This window comes from Phocoena phocoena, chromosome 12 (assembly GCF_963924675.1).
Source record: "Phocoena phocoena chromosome 12, mPhoPho1.1, whole genome shotgun sequence".
In the NCBI taxonomy this organism is placed as follows: domain Eukaryota; kingdom Metazoa; phylum Chordata; class Mammalia; order Artiodactyla; family Phocoenidae; genus Phocoena; species Phocoena phocoena.
Window position 1 is genome coordinate 81,130,848 of NC_089230.1, and position 17,285 is coordinate 81,148,132.

At 44.2% G+C, this 17,285-nt stretch overlaps 1 protein-coding gene across 1 annotated transcript in view; it reads right to left on the reverse strand.

The window, feature by feature from the left end:
* KCNQ5 (potassium voltage-gated channel subfamily Q member 5) overlaps window positions 1–17,285 on the reverse strand; it is a 575,985-nt gene that overhangs the window by 200,207 nt on the left and 358,493 nt on the right. Inside the window, exon 2 of the mRNA XM_065888664.1 lies at window positions 1,308–1,398. Within this exon, the coding sequence (XP_065744736.1) occupies window positions 1,308–1,398 (91 nt within the window). The remainder of the gene's footprint in view (window positions 1–1,307; window positions 1,399–17,285) is intronic.

A 17,285-nucleotide genomic window follows, 5' to 3' on the forward strand; every position in this document is an offset into this window, starting at 1 on the left:
GCTCTGCCCTAGACCTTGGCTCAGACCATTTGTTGTTATCAAAGGGGTGCATGAGGCTAAAAGCCCACTTGCTACCTGAATGGAACCTTGTAAATGCAACAAATCCCCAGTGGGCTCTTCGGTCTATCTGTTTTCTATCTTGGGTTTCAACATAGTAACCTTGACATTAGCAATATACCGCTGAGCACGATTTGTACGGAGACGAATTGGGACAGATTTGCTCCAGGTTCAAAAGTGATTTCTCCCTGTCACAGGGCAGAGACTTGACGAAGTCTTGGCACTCTAAGCACAAACCAGCCTCTGCGAGCACAGGGGAAAGAGCAGCTGCCCAGGCTGTACGGGCTGACATCCTTCACTTCCCACCTTCAAGGTAAGAATACTTTTCTTGTATTAAATGCTCACCAATTTCTATTTATTAAGGCACATGGCCATCTTACCCCACCCACTCGTTCTCTCTTTTCCTCTCTAGTCAAGCAGGTTTTATGGAAAAAGTGAGTTGTTCCAATTTATAGTTCATTCAGACAGTCCTGAGACTGTCAAGTTTGATTTCTGGAACCGAGTGAGTGGGTCAAAATGGATGTAAATGAACCAAACTTTCAATCAGATGTGATTTGAGCATACAGCGCTATAGTTCAGTTGTAATAGAAAGTATAAGAGTTTAAAAGGCCCAGAATAATTCAGACTAAAATATCTTGGGGTATTTTTCCATTTTAAAATGAACTGAGCAATTCTCTGTGGTTGAGGATTGACAGCATAATGGAAACAGAGCAAACTGCAGAACTTCTCACCAGGTAACTTCATTAGCAGCAAAATTCATAATGCAGTCTGCTGGCTGAAAAGAGCATGAAGCCTTCTGTTTTCTTAGGAGGTGCCATATGCTCGTGGTTCTTGGCCGACTATACATAGTTACTGCTAAATTGTGGTTATTGGAAAACACTCTCTACCCTGTAACTTTTAGCAATATTGTAAGAGACCTCAGAGATGCTGATTCTTCTTGTAATTTATCACCATAGAGAAACATAATTAAACCTGCTTCCAAGTATTGCCTTCTACTTACGATGCAACTATAACACATGATACTGCTAAGTAACAGCCATCTGGAATATTTCTATGTATTCTTGGGGGTTGACTAAAGGTTAAAACGGCAGGCAAATGTTTCAGTGACCTTTGAAACTTTTACACTTCACAGAAACTCTCTTTTTTCTAGAGATAACTTTTCGTGGGACTAAATGCATTGCATAAATATTATAGACAATTCTTGTATTATGTAAACTTTATGTACATTTTTGTTCATATGTTTCACTTACCAGAATCAAGAGGCAACTTGAGGCCAACTTTGTGTGCTCGGGAATGGTGGAAAACACTGACAAAATCAAGCAACCAAAGACAAGGAGAAAACTGTAAAACAACAGAAAAAGAGAAATTTGATGAGAAACTTGCCTTAGCATGACAGACTTAAGTTCTTATTTCTAATGGCTAAAGCACCAGATCCATTTGAATTGGCACTGATTAAATCATAACAGCCCTAAAAGGGACTAGCCATTTTGAATATCAAAATACAGTGTGATGTCCAGTGCAAATGGGGCTCCTTTGCAACTTTACCGATGAGAAGGATGAATGTGTGTGCGCATGTGTATGTATGCGTGTGTGTTGCGTGCTGTACTTAAATGTCCACAGCTAAGAATCTGCAAATTTCCTATAAAGGGCTTTCCCAAGCAGGGGTCCTGAAAGGCCCAGATGTGTTTTGTTCTCCTGTTCGGGACCATAAGTGGTAGCTGCTCTCCTGTTCGGCAGCTTTGGTGAACTGTCAAGGGTTCTAAGTGCTTACTAAGCCACTGGCTCCTTTTCAGAGTCTAATGTTGTTCCTGGATTCTCATCTGCCATTTCTTTATAGTAATAATAAGAATAGAAAATGACTTCCTCTGCTACCCATGTGCTTTCCATTCCCTTCCGGTCAAATCCCTAGAGAAATGCCCCCAGCCCTACTTGTGCTGCAGTGACAGAGAGCATTTTCTACTAGTCCATCTACAGACATTTTTATTCCTAGAAATACGGAACTTCTGGAGTCCGGTGGGGGGTGGAGCCGAGTTCCCAAAGTAAACGTCTAATAAAAAGGGCAGGCTCGGTTCTAAAGTTGAAGTTACTTATCCTGAAATTAAAAAAAAAAAAAAAAAAAAAAACCAATATCTGAGCTATTTTCCCTAAAAGTCACATTTCTTACTTTCACTCACATCGTACCCATCTCACCTTTTACTCTACAATCTCCTATAAAACATCAGCTCTGTGTTCTTTAGTACAGCTGGCCTCTGCCTCCTCTTGACCTGCCCTGATGAATCTGCACGTCTTTCTACCACCAAGGGCTGATAGCCAGGGATTGGCGACTTATGGCCTGGGGACAAATCTGGCCAATAAAGTGGTTGCTTTTTTTGTTTGTTTGCTTTTTTGTGGTACGCGGGCCTCTCACTGCTGTGGCCTCTCCCGTTGCGGAGCACAGGCTCTGGACACGCAGGCCCAGCGGCCATGGTTCACGGGCCCAGCCGCTCCGCGGCATGTGGGATCTTCCTGGACCGGGGCACGAACCCGTGTCCCCCGCATCGGCAGGCGGACTCTCAACCACTGCGCCACCAGGGAAGCCCAAGGCCAATAAAGTTTTATTGGCACACAGCCACAACCCGTTCACCCGTGTATTCCCTATGGCTGCGCTCACAAAAGAACTGCAGAACTGAGACTTGTGCTCTAAGCGCAAGACTGAAATATTTACTCTCTGGCCTTTAGAGGAAAGTTTGCTGACTCCTGATTGATACCATGTATTCCTTATTTCTTTGTATCTATTTCAGCACAGAACCCGAAGTGGGTATGCTGATAATTACTCACATTCGGAGGTTTCGTATAAGCGAGATACTGAGCTAAGCCCCTTTCACATGCACTATCCACATTATCCTCTCAAATGTACGCAGTAGAAATCTCATTGTTCCCATTTTGCAGATATGGAAACTGAGAATTAAGAACATATTGTGACTCGTCCCTGGCTGCTTGGCAGGAAGAGGGGTTCAAGCACTGTGTGTCCTTGAGTTGCCACATGGTGTCGTTGAGGAGCACAGAGGAGGACGTCAGTGATGTTCTTGGCTCAGCAAGACTTCTGGGGGTACTTCTCTATCTCTTCCAACTGAGAGGGAGGTAGTTATTCTGAACAGCAGAAGCCTTCAGGAGGAAGGACTCTACTAGGGAGAAAACCTGGTACGTGAGTTAATAACAACTCATCATACTTTTGTCTCATGTACCTGATGATTCAGCATTGTCTGGACTATATTTTAAATTGGCCCTAGCAGACTGGGAATTGTAAACTAGACATCAAATTCCAGCGCACCTACAGACCCCCGAACTACTCACGAGGAAGTGAAATCCAGGGATCACTGAGGGTGTTTGGAGGATGAAGTGGCATCAAGTAAAGAGTGACAGATGTTTGACTCCAGTGAGCGGCTGTTATCTGTAGATGCCTCCTGAGTCCAGGTTCAGCAGAAAACATTCAGAGAAGCAAGCAGGGGATGACTCAGTCACTAAGACACCTTCTTCCAAGGGCATCCCAACGGCGGCCTCATGATCTCCGTGTTTGCTCAAAACAGACCTACAGGGGCTTCCCTGGTGGCACAGTGGTTGAGAGTCTGCCTGCTAATGCAGGGGACACGGGTTCGAGCCCTAGTCTGGGAGGACCCCACATGCTGTGGAGCAACTGGGCCCGTGAGCCACAACTACTGAGCCTGCACGTCTGGAGACTGTGCTCCGCAACAAGAGAGGCCGTGATGGTGAGAGGCCCGTGCACCGCGATGAAGAGTGGCCCCTCCTCGCCACAACTGGAGAAAGCCCTCGCACAGAAACGAAGACCCAACACAGCCCTAAATAAATAAATAAACTTAAAAAAACAGTAAATCCTATTTAAAAACAAAAAACAAAAACAATAAAAACCAAGAAGACCTACATCACGAGCCCTTTTGCTAGCGGCTTCTTCATTAACAGCTGGGTGTTGCTTAATCTTTTCCCTTCATGTCACTACTTTGCCCATTTTCTTCCTTGAGCTGATCTTACCCTCCCCTTTCTGGTAAGAGTAGTTTCTGTGCTAGAATTCTGTTATTTCTATGGGGACCCACCTGACTACAGCAAGCCAAATACCTGCACTGCCCTGGCTGCCTGAGGGGCTTTGATGAACAAATACATTCATTAATGAATTCTTTCCTTTCCTCAACCATTCATCCACTTGTCCAATCAGCAAATATTGATTAAGCATATAATACCAGGCTAAGCCACAAGGATATAACAATAAATAAGATTTTCTTTTCTTGCCTTCTCAGAGTTCAGGATCTGTTGAGGCATACAGGGTAGTAAACAGATGTAAAAAGAAAATTAAAGTTCTGCGTGATGATTCCAAGGACAGGGAAGGTACAGGGGACGCCAGGAGCACACAAGAGGGGAGGGATTAGGCAGGACTGGTTACTTCGCTTGTGGAGTTGAGTGCAAAGTGAAGACGTGAGGGCCCTTTGTTTAAAAAGTATTAAGAATTTCAAGATGGTGACAGCAGAGCATGACACCAAGTGTGGCACCTTTCAAAGTTCTGAGCTCCATAGGACTGCACAGGTGGAATGTCCATGAAGCCCAACTTGGGGTTTGGGAAGACTTCCTGAAGCACGTATGGACCAAAATGAGCCCTGAAGGCCCAGGAGGAGTTGGTCAGCACAACGGCTGGGTGGCTGGGGAGAAGGACACTCTAGGCCATTCATCCGTGTGGGTGAAGGCCAGGTGCAAGTACAGTGTCACCAAAATTCTCTAAGTAATCAACAGGGTAGAGTGAGTGAACACCTGCTAGCTAGCTTATCCTCTGGTGGTTCATGAAAAACGTAAGGCAGGTCATTCCTGCAAGTTCATTTTTTGCATAGGAATCATCTTGGTTCCACTGAAAACATGTCCACAAAAGATGTCACGCCAAGCACAACCGAGGGACGAGCGTAAATCAAAACAGCCCCTACTTGTAAGGAACCAGTGCCGTGTGTGAGGTGAACACACAGGGTCATCATAAAGGGTAGAGACAGAGGTGCTAGGAGAAATGCCCCAGTGCCTGAAAGTGGGGAGGGGTTCTCTTCAGTTGGGAATCATGGAAGCACATCAAGACAATCTCCAAATATGGGTGTTGCTGAAGCTGGTCTTTGAAGGAACGGTTGGGTTTCAACAAGAGAAGTTTCTGGAGAAACACATTCCAGAAAGAGGGTATCACAGGAGAAAGGCAACACAGCAGAATATGAATGAGATAAAGTATTTGCTCCCTGTTTCATGGAACAAAAAGTTATCGAGCTTAACTGTAGCACAGGATGAGACAGGTGGCTGAATTGGGAGTCTTGGGGCCATGGTGGGTAAGTCAGGGTCTGTCCTTAGTTCAGGAGACAGTGGGAACCGCTGAACATTTTTGAACAGGAAGCTAATATCGTCAGAGTTGCTCTGCGAGAAAATAAGTCGGCAGGCGTGTGTGTTAGGATGTCTCTGAGTACCTGAGAAGCAGGGTTGGGAGTGATGGTGACCAGGTTACGTTGTGAACTCACTGGCAGAAATGAGGGTAGGACAGAGAGGCAGACTGGATGCTGTGAACACAGGAGCTTCCTGACTTGGTAACTCTTGGGCTCAGGGGTAGAGGCTGGGAAGGGAGGGGGTGCTGAGAAGTCTGAGGTGTCTGTCCATAGTTATTGGTGATGCTCTTAACAAGCCAGGAGGGGAAAAGTCAGGAGAGTGAGGAGGAAAAACCGATTTTGAGGAGAAGAGGACAAATCCAGTCTTGGACATCCACGTGGAATTGTGCGTCTGAACCCTGGGCACAAAGTCTGGCTGGAATATGGAAGTGCTTTTCTCCTGGAGGAAGTGAATGTGTAGACCAAGCATAGAAGAAAGTGCAGATGGAGCACAGAAGGTTTGGGTAAGTGGCATAAAGGATATCTGGGGACACTTCCTCATCCTGCAGAGTGACACCATGGAGAAGGACGGACTCACGCTGCTGTGAAGTGGCTCTTGGTGGCCCTGTCAGAGACAGACTCCCTGGCTGGAGAAGCACCGGGCTGACAGCGTCATCTCTGAGGGGACAGCCTGCACCGCTGGGTCTGAGTGCGGCTCTGCTGATCTCCCTGCTCCTGAGGGGCCCACACCTGTGTGCATACTCTCAATGCCCCCTCTCCACCTGTCTGTGGGCTGAACAGAAGTGGGAGCAGAGGCAACAATCACTGGACAAGGGGTGTCTTAATCCAGGGCCCACAGGCCTCCAAGAGGTCTGCAGATAGAATTTTGAGGGGCTGTGAAAGTGGATGGGGAAAAATTACGTCTTTATCACGAACCATGGCAAAAACCATGATGGCGTCAGCAAGACGCATGACTCGGTCACTCAGAGAAATCACCGATATTTTCATATACCATTTTACAGCTGTAGATGAAACAGTTATGTTTCATCTTAAATACTGATTTTGCCGCATCACTGTTGCAAAATTATGGTAGTTATTAGACCCACTGCTGGGAGTTGTTTTTTTTTTTTTGCGGTACGCGGGCCTCTCACTGTCGTGGCCTCTCCCGTTGCGGAGGACAGGCTCCGGACGCCCAGGCTCAGCGGCCATGGCTCACGGGCCCAGCCGCTCCGCGGCATGTGGGATCTTCCCAGACCGGGGCACGAACCCGCGTCCCCTGCATCGGCAGGCGGACTCTCAACCACTGCGCCACCAGGGAAGCCCCCGGGAGTTGTTTTTTTAACGCATTAATAAAGAAGCACATGTATTACTATATCAGAAACTTTTAAAATATTTTAACAACAGCATTTCAATATAATTTTTTTCTTTTGTAATCACCTGTATTTTATGCATTTAAAAACATTATGCTGAGGAATGGTTCACAGGCTTTACCAGACTGATGACGGGTCCATGGCTCACAAAAAAATTAGAAGCCTGTGGTGGGAGATATCTGAGGAGGCCAGGGGCGGGGAGCTGCAAAATGGCCTGTTTGGCGGAGGTCACCAACTTAGGTAAGGTTTTTTTTTTTTTTTTCGATCCTAGAGCATTTTAGGTATTTATTTCCGTATATTTAATCCTAATTGTTTATTTTCTCCCTAGAGGTAGGTTTTAAAATAATTTTGAAAAAATATGAATATTCTTTTATACATTAATCCTGAGATATCATAAAATCTGTATTCCTGCAAAATTATTCTGTAATAGCTACTGGCTTTTATTTTGCCTGAAGCAATCATTTATACTTCGTTTCTGAGGAAATTCACTTTGATGTAGGCCTTTCGTCCTTTAGAAAGCAGAGATTATTCTAAGAGGAGAAGAAGGGCATTTATGATGCAAAATACTATCAGTTCAAAGCCTTCTATGTTTGTTCCAGAAAACTACCATCAGGGCTTCCCTGGTGGCGCAGTGGCTGAGAGCCCGCCTGCCGATGCAGGGGACACGGGTTCGTGCCCCGGTCCGGGAAGACCCCACGTGCCGCGGAGCGGCTGGGCCCGTGAGCCATGGCCGCTGAGCCTGCGCGTCCGGAGCCTGTGCTCCGCAACGGGAGAGGCCACAACAGCGAGAGGCCCGCATACCGCAAAAAAGAAACACCAAAAGACAAAACTACCATCAGCTTTTGTGGGCTAATTAAGAACCAGTTTGCCAGATTTACTTTGGTAGAAAGCTCTACTTGGAAATATCATGGGGGCTTGTGAACAGATGATGTCCATGACTTGGGAAGCCAAGGTCATGCTTCGAGCAGGGGTTCATTTTGCAAGAATTAAAGTGATATGAAAATAAAGCAAGTTACGCAACGTCATTCACACACACACACACACACACACCCCAGCCCCGCAGGAGCCACTGTGAACTATGCCGTGGAGAAGGGAGACGCAGGGCTGTTGCCGCCCGTGGGCTCTCAGCGAGCTGAGCTCAGCTGGCAGGCAGACTCACAGCACGGGCTTTGCGGGCTGCCGTAACCACACAGTCCCACCTAGAAGGTGCTCTTGGCGAGTCTGTTGGGGGACAATGCGCTTTCCATGTGTAACTGTCCGCGTGAGTCAACTGGTCGGAAAACTCTGAGTGAGGGGAGATCTCAAGTGTCTTAAGTGGATTGGAATCATGGGATTAAAATAAAGAAGACTAACAGGAAGTAGATAGGAAGTTTTTAAAGAAAACAACTCTTCAGAAATAACTTCCCGAGGAAATTCAACCCTAGCTCTGACTTCTCATAAATTTTTCAGTATTGCTTTGATAGAGTGTGTATTTTTTTGTTTTTCGCTGAGCCCTGTGGCTTGCGGGATCTTGGTTCCGCAACCAGGGATTGAACCCGGGGCCTTGGCAGTGAAAGCGCAGACTCCTAACCACTGGACCACCAGAGAAATCTTAGTAAAGTGCGTATTTGAGGCAAGACCTCACAGGTGCCATTGTGAATGATGACCCACAGACGACCCACCGGCTGCCCCCGCACTTGCCTGAGGACATACTCCCTAAGAAATCAAAACCTCACCACAAGAGAAATGGCTGGAGACCATTTTTTTTCTTCCAGCATCCTAAATTTGCCTTTATTTCTAAACTTGGCACTTTGCAAAATGTCCTTTCTGCATAATTTTTCCATAAAAGGGCATTTTGCACATGAAATCTATCCACCGCATGCCCTAGCTTCCACTGCAAAGCAGCAAAAATTAAATACGACATTTTTGGTGTCTTTAAAGGTGAGCTGGGATATTTGATTAAAAACACTGCACAACATTGCTTTTCGGGTGCAATGAGCCCTACACGTTAATAAAGACCCCGAGAAATAAATACTAGCACCGTAACCTCCGTGAAGTTGCAAAAATAGGCCATCAGCTAAGAGTTTCAAAAAGAGAAACGCTGCCTTTTACACCTGTGTGGGGTGAAAAGGAGATCAGAGGATCCAGAAAAGGGCGGTTTCTGCTTGCACGGCGAGTTTCCGCAGAGGGCCAGGCTGATGCCAGCGAGTGAAAACAAGAAAGAGACCCAGAGCGGTACAAGAGCCCCCCTCAGAGCGGAAGCATCAGGCCTGCTTCTCACCCAGGAGCAGGAATCCCAGTGGCGAGAAGGGATCTGACTGTGCTCCCTCTTGAGCCAGGGGCTGTTGTAAAGACGTCTCTGGTGGACGACTGTGCAGGCCCAGCTCCTGAGCCCCCGGCACTTAGAGAAGCACAGGCCTGTGACAGACACTCCTGCTGGAGCCAGGTGTCCTGCTCCGGGGCTCCTCCTCACCTCACCCTCCTCTCCAGGGTCTGGACCCCGAGGACGCACCCCTCCCTCCATGCTTGTCCTGCAGACACTGTAGGCGGCTTTACCACAACTCCCCCTCAGCCCTCAGATCACACCTCCCCCGCGTGTGAAGCAGCGCCCATGTCTGTCTCCTAGTCACTGCTGTTTAAAAGCACATCCCGTTCGTTCCCGCATCCCTCAAGTTTGACTCAGGCCCATCATTATCCTCCAGTCTCAGCAAAAGATGGAGTATTTAGTCATCAGCATGAAATATCTGCACTCAGTTCTTGCCAGGGAGTCCACATCCACACTTTCCACTGCCCAGCTATCAGCAAAAGTCTGCTTTCAAAAAAGACTGTCTTGAAGGTACGCACTTGCTCACTTTCCTGTATTTTTCCTGCCACGTCACAGGGCATGGAGCAAACGTGGCCACTGACAACCTGTGTACTCGGACCTCATTACCTTGATTGCTCATAGAACTATTTTCACAAAACTATGTTTGCTTTTTTGCTGTTTTCTTGAGGAGTAAAAAGCCTTTAATCAATTTACTATATTTTAAGAGTCCCCCTGTACTTCACCTTGTATTTGTTCAATGAGATATCAGGTAAGAAATTTCTCAGGATTTTATCACAAGAAACATCTTCTTGCAAAATGATGGGCAAACTGTTGGCCATTTTTAATGATTTTATGTTGCTGGGTCCAGATTTATTATGTTATAAGGCATCAAAGTGTTTGTGGATGAAACTGAAAAACTTTTATGGATAAACGTTAATAAATCTTAAAAAATGTAATAGATCCTAAATGACTAAAGAGAGGAAAATATTCTGAGTGTCAAAAAAAAAGAGTAAAGTAGGGCACCTTGGACTTTGTATATTGATAAGCTCAATCACAACTCCTAGAAATATCCCAGATAGAATATAAGCAAATGAATTTTAATAAATTCAAGAGAACAGCTATGATTACCAGAAAGCAACACAGGTTCACCAACAGTAAGAAACACTAAACTGTGCTTATTTCCTGTTTTGATTGGTTTCCCAGCTTGCTATATCAGGGGCATAGAGTATAGATAAAAAGTCTCGATTTCAGCAAAGCACTGTTAAGTGGTTTATAATATCCTTGAAGAAAAGAAGTGGAAATTCAGGCAGGACAGACACTACAACTCTTGGGAGGACATGTACCTGGGGAGAGGTCTGGAGAGCTGAGCCACGGGGTTTGTAAGAAAACTCTGAACACATGTGTCTCGAACACAGGTGAAATCCTATGATCCATCAAGCCAAAGCACTATCCGTTGCTTCTGGGAAAAACGATGGGGTTTTACTTTATGCAGGCAGCGATCTTTTAACATAGTTGTCTCCTTGCCTTGGCTGCTAGGAAGCTCGGCAGTGAATTTGTGACTCTTTTATAACAGTGCAGATCCCTCTGTTAGCAGCCTCAAGTCCTTTCTGAATGATACAGGGTATCTGGGGTATACCTGATGAAGGCCTGATTTTGTCTGTAACTCCTCTTTCCTTGAAGTAGGAGTATTAATGCAGCCTAAAGTTGCACTCTTTTTAAAGAAGCAAATGACACCATTGGGTCAAATTTAACAATGTAAACTAAATCTAAACTTCTCTCACTTAAGTTTCTGAAAAGCTGTTTACATTTGTTGCTTTTACATTTTATTATGTTAATCTTGATTCATTTATTCCTAGCATGAACTACCAACTCCCTACTCCAAGAGTCCCCAGATGTTCTGCGCTTGTCTTCAGAGGCAACAGAACACTATTTCCTAAAGGGCCCGAGGTCTGCAATTCAGAAACCCACCAGTGAGGTCCCTGCCTCAGCAAGCTGTTTCTGTGTCCTTTCCAGGAAACACCACTGAGACTGAAAAACCAGTGTATATGGTTCAGAGACAACAAGTTTAAAATAAAAAACAAAACCAGTTTTCCTACTGTCCTATAGCCAATGTATGCAACAGGAGAGCTTTCTATTTGATATTTTATATCTTTGTTACCCTGTTATATTTTCCTCTGAGCAAACAGCGTCATCTGGGATTCTTATTTGCTTGTTTATTTTGGTCTCTTCTGTTAGAATGTAAGCTCCACGAGGACAGGAACAGATTACCTCTCTTGTTTGCCACTTTATTACCAGTAACCAGAATCAAGCCTTGTACTAGCAAATTCATTTATTCATGTAACATGTATTACTCAGGGCCTGCCATGTACCAGGCACTGTTCTTGGTGCTGAAGGCATAGTAATGAATAAGACAGACAAAAATCTGTGCCTTACATTCTAGTAGGAGAGTTGGGACATAAGCAATGTAAATAAATAAAATGTATACAACGTTAGAGAGCGATAACTGCTAAATAAAGGACAGGATGCAGACACTCAGGGATTTGAAAGTTTGGACAGAGTGCCCGGGAAGGTCTTACTAAGAAGGTGACATCTGTTGAATTTTGAATTGCAGAAGTGAAATCCCATGACCTATCAAGCCAAAGCAATGGTGCATTTGGGATTCAGCTGGCACAGGCCTTCTCGGCTGTGCTCCCTAAAGCACTGCTTTTATCATGCCAATTCCCTGTTTTAAAAGTTATGGTTCCTTTCTTTTGCTGTCACATCCAAACTCCTTGGCCTGGGTTTTAACGTCCCCACCGGAACATTAATTCCTCCATTCTCCCAGAGAGACCCTCTGGGCAGCCCCATCTGCTCTATTTTCTGCACAATACCATGTGTGATATGATAACGGGATATAATAACGGAACTTCACCCTTCCATGTGCTGCTCCTCTGAGCCAGTAAGTCATATGGCAGCTGGTACCCACACTCCTGCTTTCTGGCCCATCCAGCCCCCTGTCCACATACCTCACTGCCTCTCCCCTAGAGCTGTTTTAAAGACTAAATGAGGCAGCATCAAACTCAGAATTTGCGTTTTAACGTAACAAATAAGTATATAAATACCAAATTGGGTTAAAAATGCCAACTGAGCATCACACTGACACATAATTGCTACATAATTTCTACAAGTTTTAACAAGGATAAAATCATGAAAGAATTAAAGTGACTTATAATCTAAAACCCCTGCTTATAAAGCAGGACATTTGAAAATGTAGAACATGGGACAGTGCCCAGCAGGGTCTGAGGTGCTCACGTAACTTCATGGTGTGTCTGGGCAAACCCACGTGAACGACAACGTGGTAAGACAGTTGGGTTGGAAGGTGTGACCACGTTCCCCAGGCTGACTAGTTGCAGTGCATTCCTGACAAACAGCAGCCTTGGCCTGCTGGACCTCAGCGTCCAGTCCCTTGCTACTCCAGCTTCTGGAAAGGACTCGAGGCTGCTCTGAATTAATAGGTGGCAGCACCGAGAAGCTGCCGGGCTGCAGTCTGTACGTGGAAAGGAGTCTCGGTTGAAGTGACCAGGCAGAGACTCACCCTTAAAATGAGCACTAAGGACTGCTGACCAAGGCTGCCTTGCTGATCAACAGGCCACATGCAGTTCCCCAACTGAGAAAGGGGCCCCAGCAGAAAAGCGTGCTAACCACAGCCACGAATGAAATGAAAGCTGTCTGCAAAGGCTGAGGAAGAGACAACATTGTACAATCTATGTGAATGTTCCTTTTAAAGGCATCTTTTCAAGAGGTAATTTTGGTGCTGACACCATGAAAAATAATCCAGTCTAATAGTTTTGATAATATGAACCCATGTGGATTAAGTTTTCCATGCTTTGTTTCAAAAGGTCTGTTTATTCAAGAAAGTGAGCTATGGCAAAGGTTGAAAACATATGTTAAAAGACGTTTGACAATAGTTGTCTGGCCTGAATGATTTTTCCATAAAAGATGGTCAATTTATTAGGCAAATAATAACTTAATCATCGCTATTTTCTATGAATATATGATAATAACCACTACATTATCTGAAAATGAATAACAGAAATTCTGAAGTAATTTATTTAAATATTTTTATTGGAAGAAAAGTAAAAGGGGATAAAAGTAGGCTTAAAGTTTTAAGCAAAGAGCTATTTGAAAGTCCTATATTTGGTAATAAAAAATCAATTATGAATTTGTTTCATAAGTAGATCCATATGATCCACTTACTTTAAAAATAGGTTTTCCTTAAAAGGTTTCCTGAGAGCAGTCGCACTACATGGGAAATCTCGGTGCAGCTCTTTGTTACACATGCCAGGAGGACCCATCACTTCTCGTGAAATGAGACTTTTAAGTCTCACAGAATAAAAACTTTCAACCCAATGGAGTCAGGTTATGCTATGGGGGCTATGGAGTGGGTAACTGCTACTGATTTTCTCTATTTGGCCTACAGAAATAAAGTAGTAAAGTGACTAAAACAGCAGAAAACAAAATCTTTGCAAGTAAAGTACTCTTGGCAGTAGACTTTATGATGTGGTACAACATCAGAAAAAAATAAACCCAGAAAACAGATGTCTCCAGATAGTAATAACCATAAACTCTGAAACTACTACACATGTAAGTACCTGCCCAAGGGATAAAAGGAAGATGCATGTCTCTTTTGGGGACTGACCTACAATGGCACTTGTTGCTCTTGGTGACCTGAGCTGAATGGAAGCTGAAAGCCGGCATCACACTGAGTGGAGCCACTGAATAGCTTATGGACCAGCAAAGCTGGCAAGCATAGACAGACACTAGACAGAACGTATTTCCCACCTCTAAAAATATACTGTAGTCAGTTTAAAAAACTGTAGACACTCCTCCAGGGCCCGGTAAGTAAGTAAAAGGGTCTGCTTTCTCTTGCTGCTGCTATGTAGATAGATATCAAGAATATTTTGTGTTTGTTTCCAAAACAGTGAAGTTGGTGATTCCATGTTTATAATAAACACAACTGAGGTAGGCGTGGCTACCGTGGTGGGGCAGGAAGAGGCTGAGCTCACTCCCTCCCATGGGTACACCAAAATTATAGCTACCTACACAGCAACCGTCTACAGGAACCCCCTGCAGACTAGCAGAAAAGATTTCCCACGACTAAAGATATAAAGAAAAAACCACAACCAGGTGGGTAGGAGGGGCAGAGCCATGGTTTAGTCAAGACCTACATCCCCAGGTACGTGACCAACGAACAGGAGGAAAACCACAACTGCAGAGGTTCTGAGTCCCACACTGGGCTCGCAATCACAGGGGTCTTGCACTGGAAACATGAGCCCCCACCCCAGAGCAGCTGGCAGTAAAGGCCAGCAGGGCTTACGTACGAGAGCCAGAGGACTGGGGGAAACAGAGACTCCACTCTGAAAGGGAGTGCACAAAGTCTCACAAGCTCCGAGTGCAGAGGCAGTAATCTGAAAGAAGCCTGAGTCAGACCTACTTGCTGATCTCAGAAAGACGCCCAGAGAGGCAGGAGGCAACGGGGACTTCCGCTGGGGACACAGATGCTGGAAGCAGCCATCTGGGGGCTCATTTTATCAGGAGGACATTGGTGCAGTCAAGCACCAGCTTGGGGTTCTTCTTCCAGCCTAGTAGCGCTGGGGGCTTACCTGCCTATCAGCACGTCAGCGGCAAACCTGGGCTCCCTGGGCCCCACAGCCAGCCATGCTGGGATCTGGCCCTGCAAACCAGCGTACCAGCAGCCGCTGCACAAGGCAGGACCTGGTAGCCAACTGGGATGGGGGCCAACCCGCCAACCAGCACATCTACAATAGTCAGCCCGCCACAAGAGAAGGGCCCACAGAGCCCACACAGGGGGCACCCCTAGAGCATACAGCTCAGGTGACAGGTGGGGAGTGTGCTGTTGGGTCCCACAGGACATCTCCTACATAAGACCACTTCTCCAAGATGGGAAATGGAACCAACCCACCTAATACATAGAAATAAGCACAGAGAACTTGGCAAAATAAGGAGACAAGGGAATATGTTCCAAACAAAGGAACAAGATAAAACCCCAGAAAAAGAACTAAGCAAAGTAGAGATAAGCAACATAGCCAATAAAGAGTTCAAGGTAATGATCAAAAAGATGCTCAATGAACTTGGGAGAAGAATGGAAGAACACAGTGTGAAGTTTAAGAAAGAGTTAGAAATATAAAGAAAAAAACAGAGCTGAAGAATACAGCAACTGAAATTTTTAAAAAAACGAGAAGAAATCAACATTAGATTAGATGATACAGAGGAACAGATCAGCAAGCTGGAAGATAGAATAGTGGAAATCATCCAAGCTCAACAGAAAATAGAAAACAGAATGAAAAAAAAGAAGACAGTTTAAGAGACTTCTGAGAGAACATCCATGTTATAGTGGTCCCAGAAGGAGAAGAGAAAGAGAAAGGGACAGAGAACTTATTTGAAGATATATAGCTGAAAACTTTCCTTACCTGGGGAAGGAAACAGACATCCAGGTACATGAAACACAGAGAGTCCTAAACAAAATGAACCCAAAGAGGTCCACACCAAGACATACTATAATTAAAATGGCAAAAAGTAAAGTTAAAGAGAGACTCTTAAAAGCAGCAAGAGAAAAGCAACTACTTACATACAAGGGAACTCCCATACGACAATCAGCTGATCTTTCAGCAGAAACTTCAAGGCCAGAAGGGAGCGGCATGATATATTCAAAATGATGAGAGGAAAAACCTACAATATGAAGAACCTAGGGGCAGGACAGGAATAAAGATGCAGATGAAGAGAATGGACTTGAGGACACAGGGAGGGGGAAGGGTAAGCTGGGATGAAGTGAGAGAGTGGCATGGACTTATATATACTACTAAATGTAAAATAGATAGCTAGTGGGAAGCAGCCTCATAGCACAAGGAGATCAATTCAGTGTTTTGTGACCACCTGGAGGGGTGGGATAGGGAGGGTGGGAGGGAGACGCAACAGGAAGGAGATATGGGGATTATGTATATGTATAGCTGATTCACTTTGTTATGAAGCAGAAACTAACACACCATTGTAAAGCAATTATACTCTGATTAAAAGGTTTAAAAAAAAAAAAAAAAAGAATATTCTACCCAGTAAGGCTCTCATTCAGATTTGATGGAGAGCTCAAAAGCTTTAAAGACAAGCAAAAGCTAAAAGAGTCCAGCACCACTAAACCAGCAAAATTGTTAAAGGGACTTCTTTAAGCTGAAAAAAACCCAGATCACAACTAGAAATATGAACATTTTGAAAGGAAAAATCTCACTGGTAAAGGCAAACACACAGTAAAGGTAGTAGATCAACCATTTATAAAGCTAGTGGGAGGGTTGAAAGACAAAGTAGTAAAATCATCTATATCCACAATAAGTAGTTAAGGGATACACAGAATAAAAATTTATAAAATATGTTAAAAACATTAAATGTGCAAGGGGAGGAGGAAAAATGCAGAGTTTTTAGAATACATTCAAACTTAAGAGATCATCAACTTAAAATAATCTCAACTTTATATATATGTGTGTGTGTGTGGTATATATATATATACATACTAATATATGAACTTCATGGTAATCACAAACCAAAATCCATAACAAATACACACACACAAAACAGAAAGGAATCCAAACCTAACAATAAAGACAGTCACCAAATCACAAGAGTAGAGAATAAAGGATACCAAGACCAAAGACACCACAAAAAAAGAAAATTATGGGCCAATATCACTGATAAAAATAGATGCAAAAATCCTTAACATAATATTGAAAAGCCAAATTCAACAATACACTAAAAGGATTATATAGCACGATCAAGTGGGATTTATCCTAGGGATGCATGACTAAATATCCATAAATCAATTGACATAATACACCACACTAACAAACTGAAGAACAGAAATCATATCATCTCAATAGATGCAGAAAATGCTTTTGACAAAATTCAACATACTTTCACGATAAAGACTCTTAACAGTGAATATGAAAAACATACCTCAACATAGTAAGCGTCGTATGTGACAAGCCTACAACCAACATCACACTCAACAGTGAAAAGCCGGAAGCATTTCCTCTAACATCAGGAACAAAACAGTGATGCCCACTCTTGCCACTTCTATTTAACACAGTACTGGAAGTCTTAGCCACATCAATCAGGTAAGAAAAAGAAATAAAAGGCATCCTAACTGGAAGGGAAGAA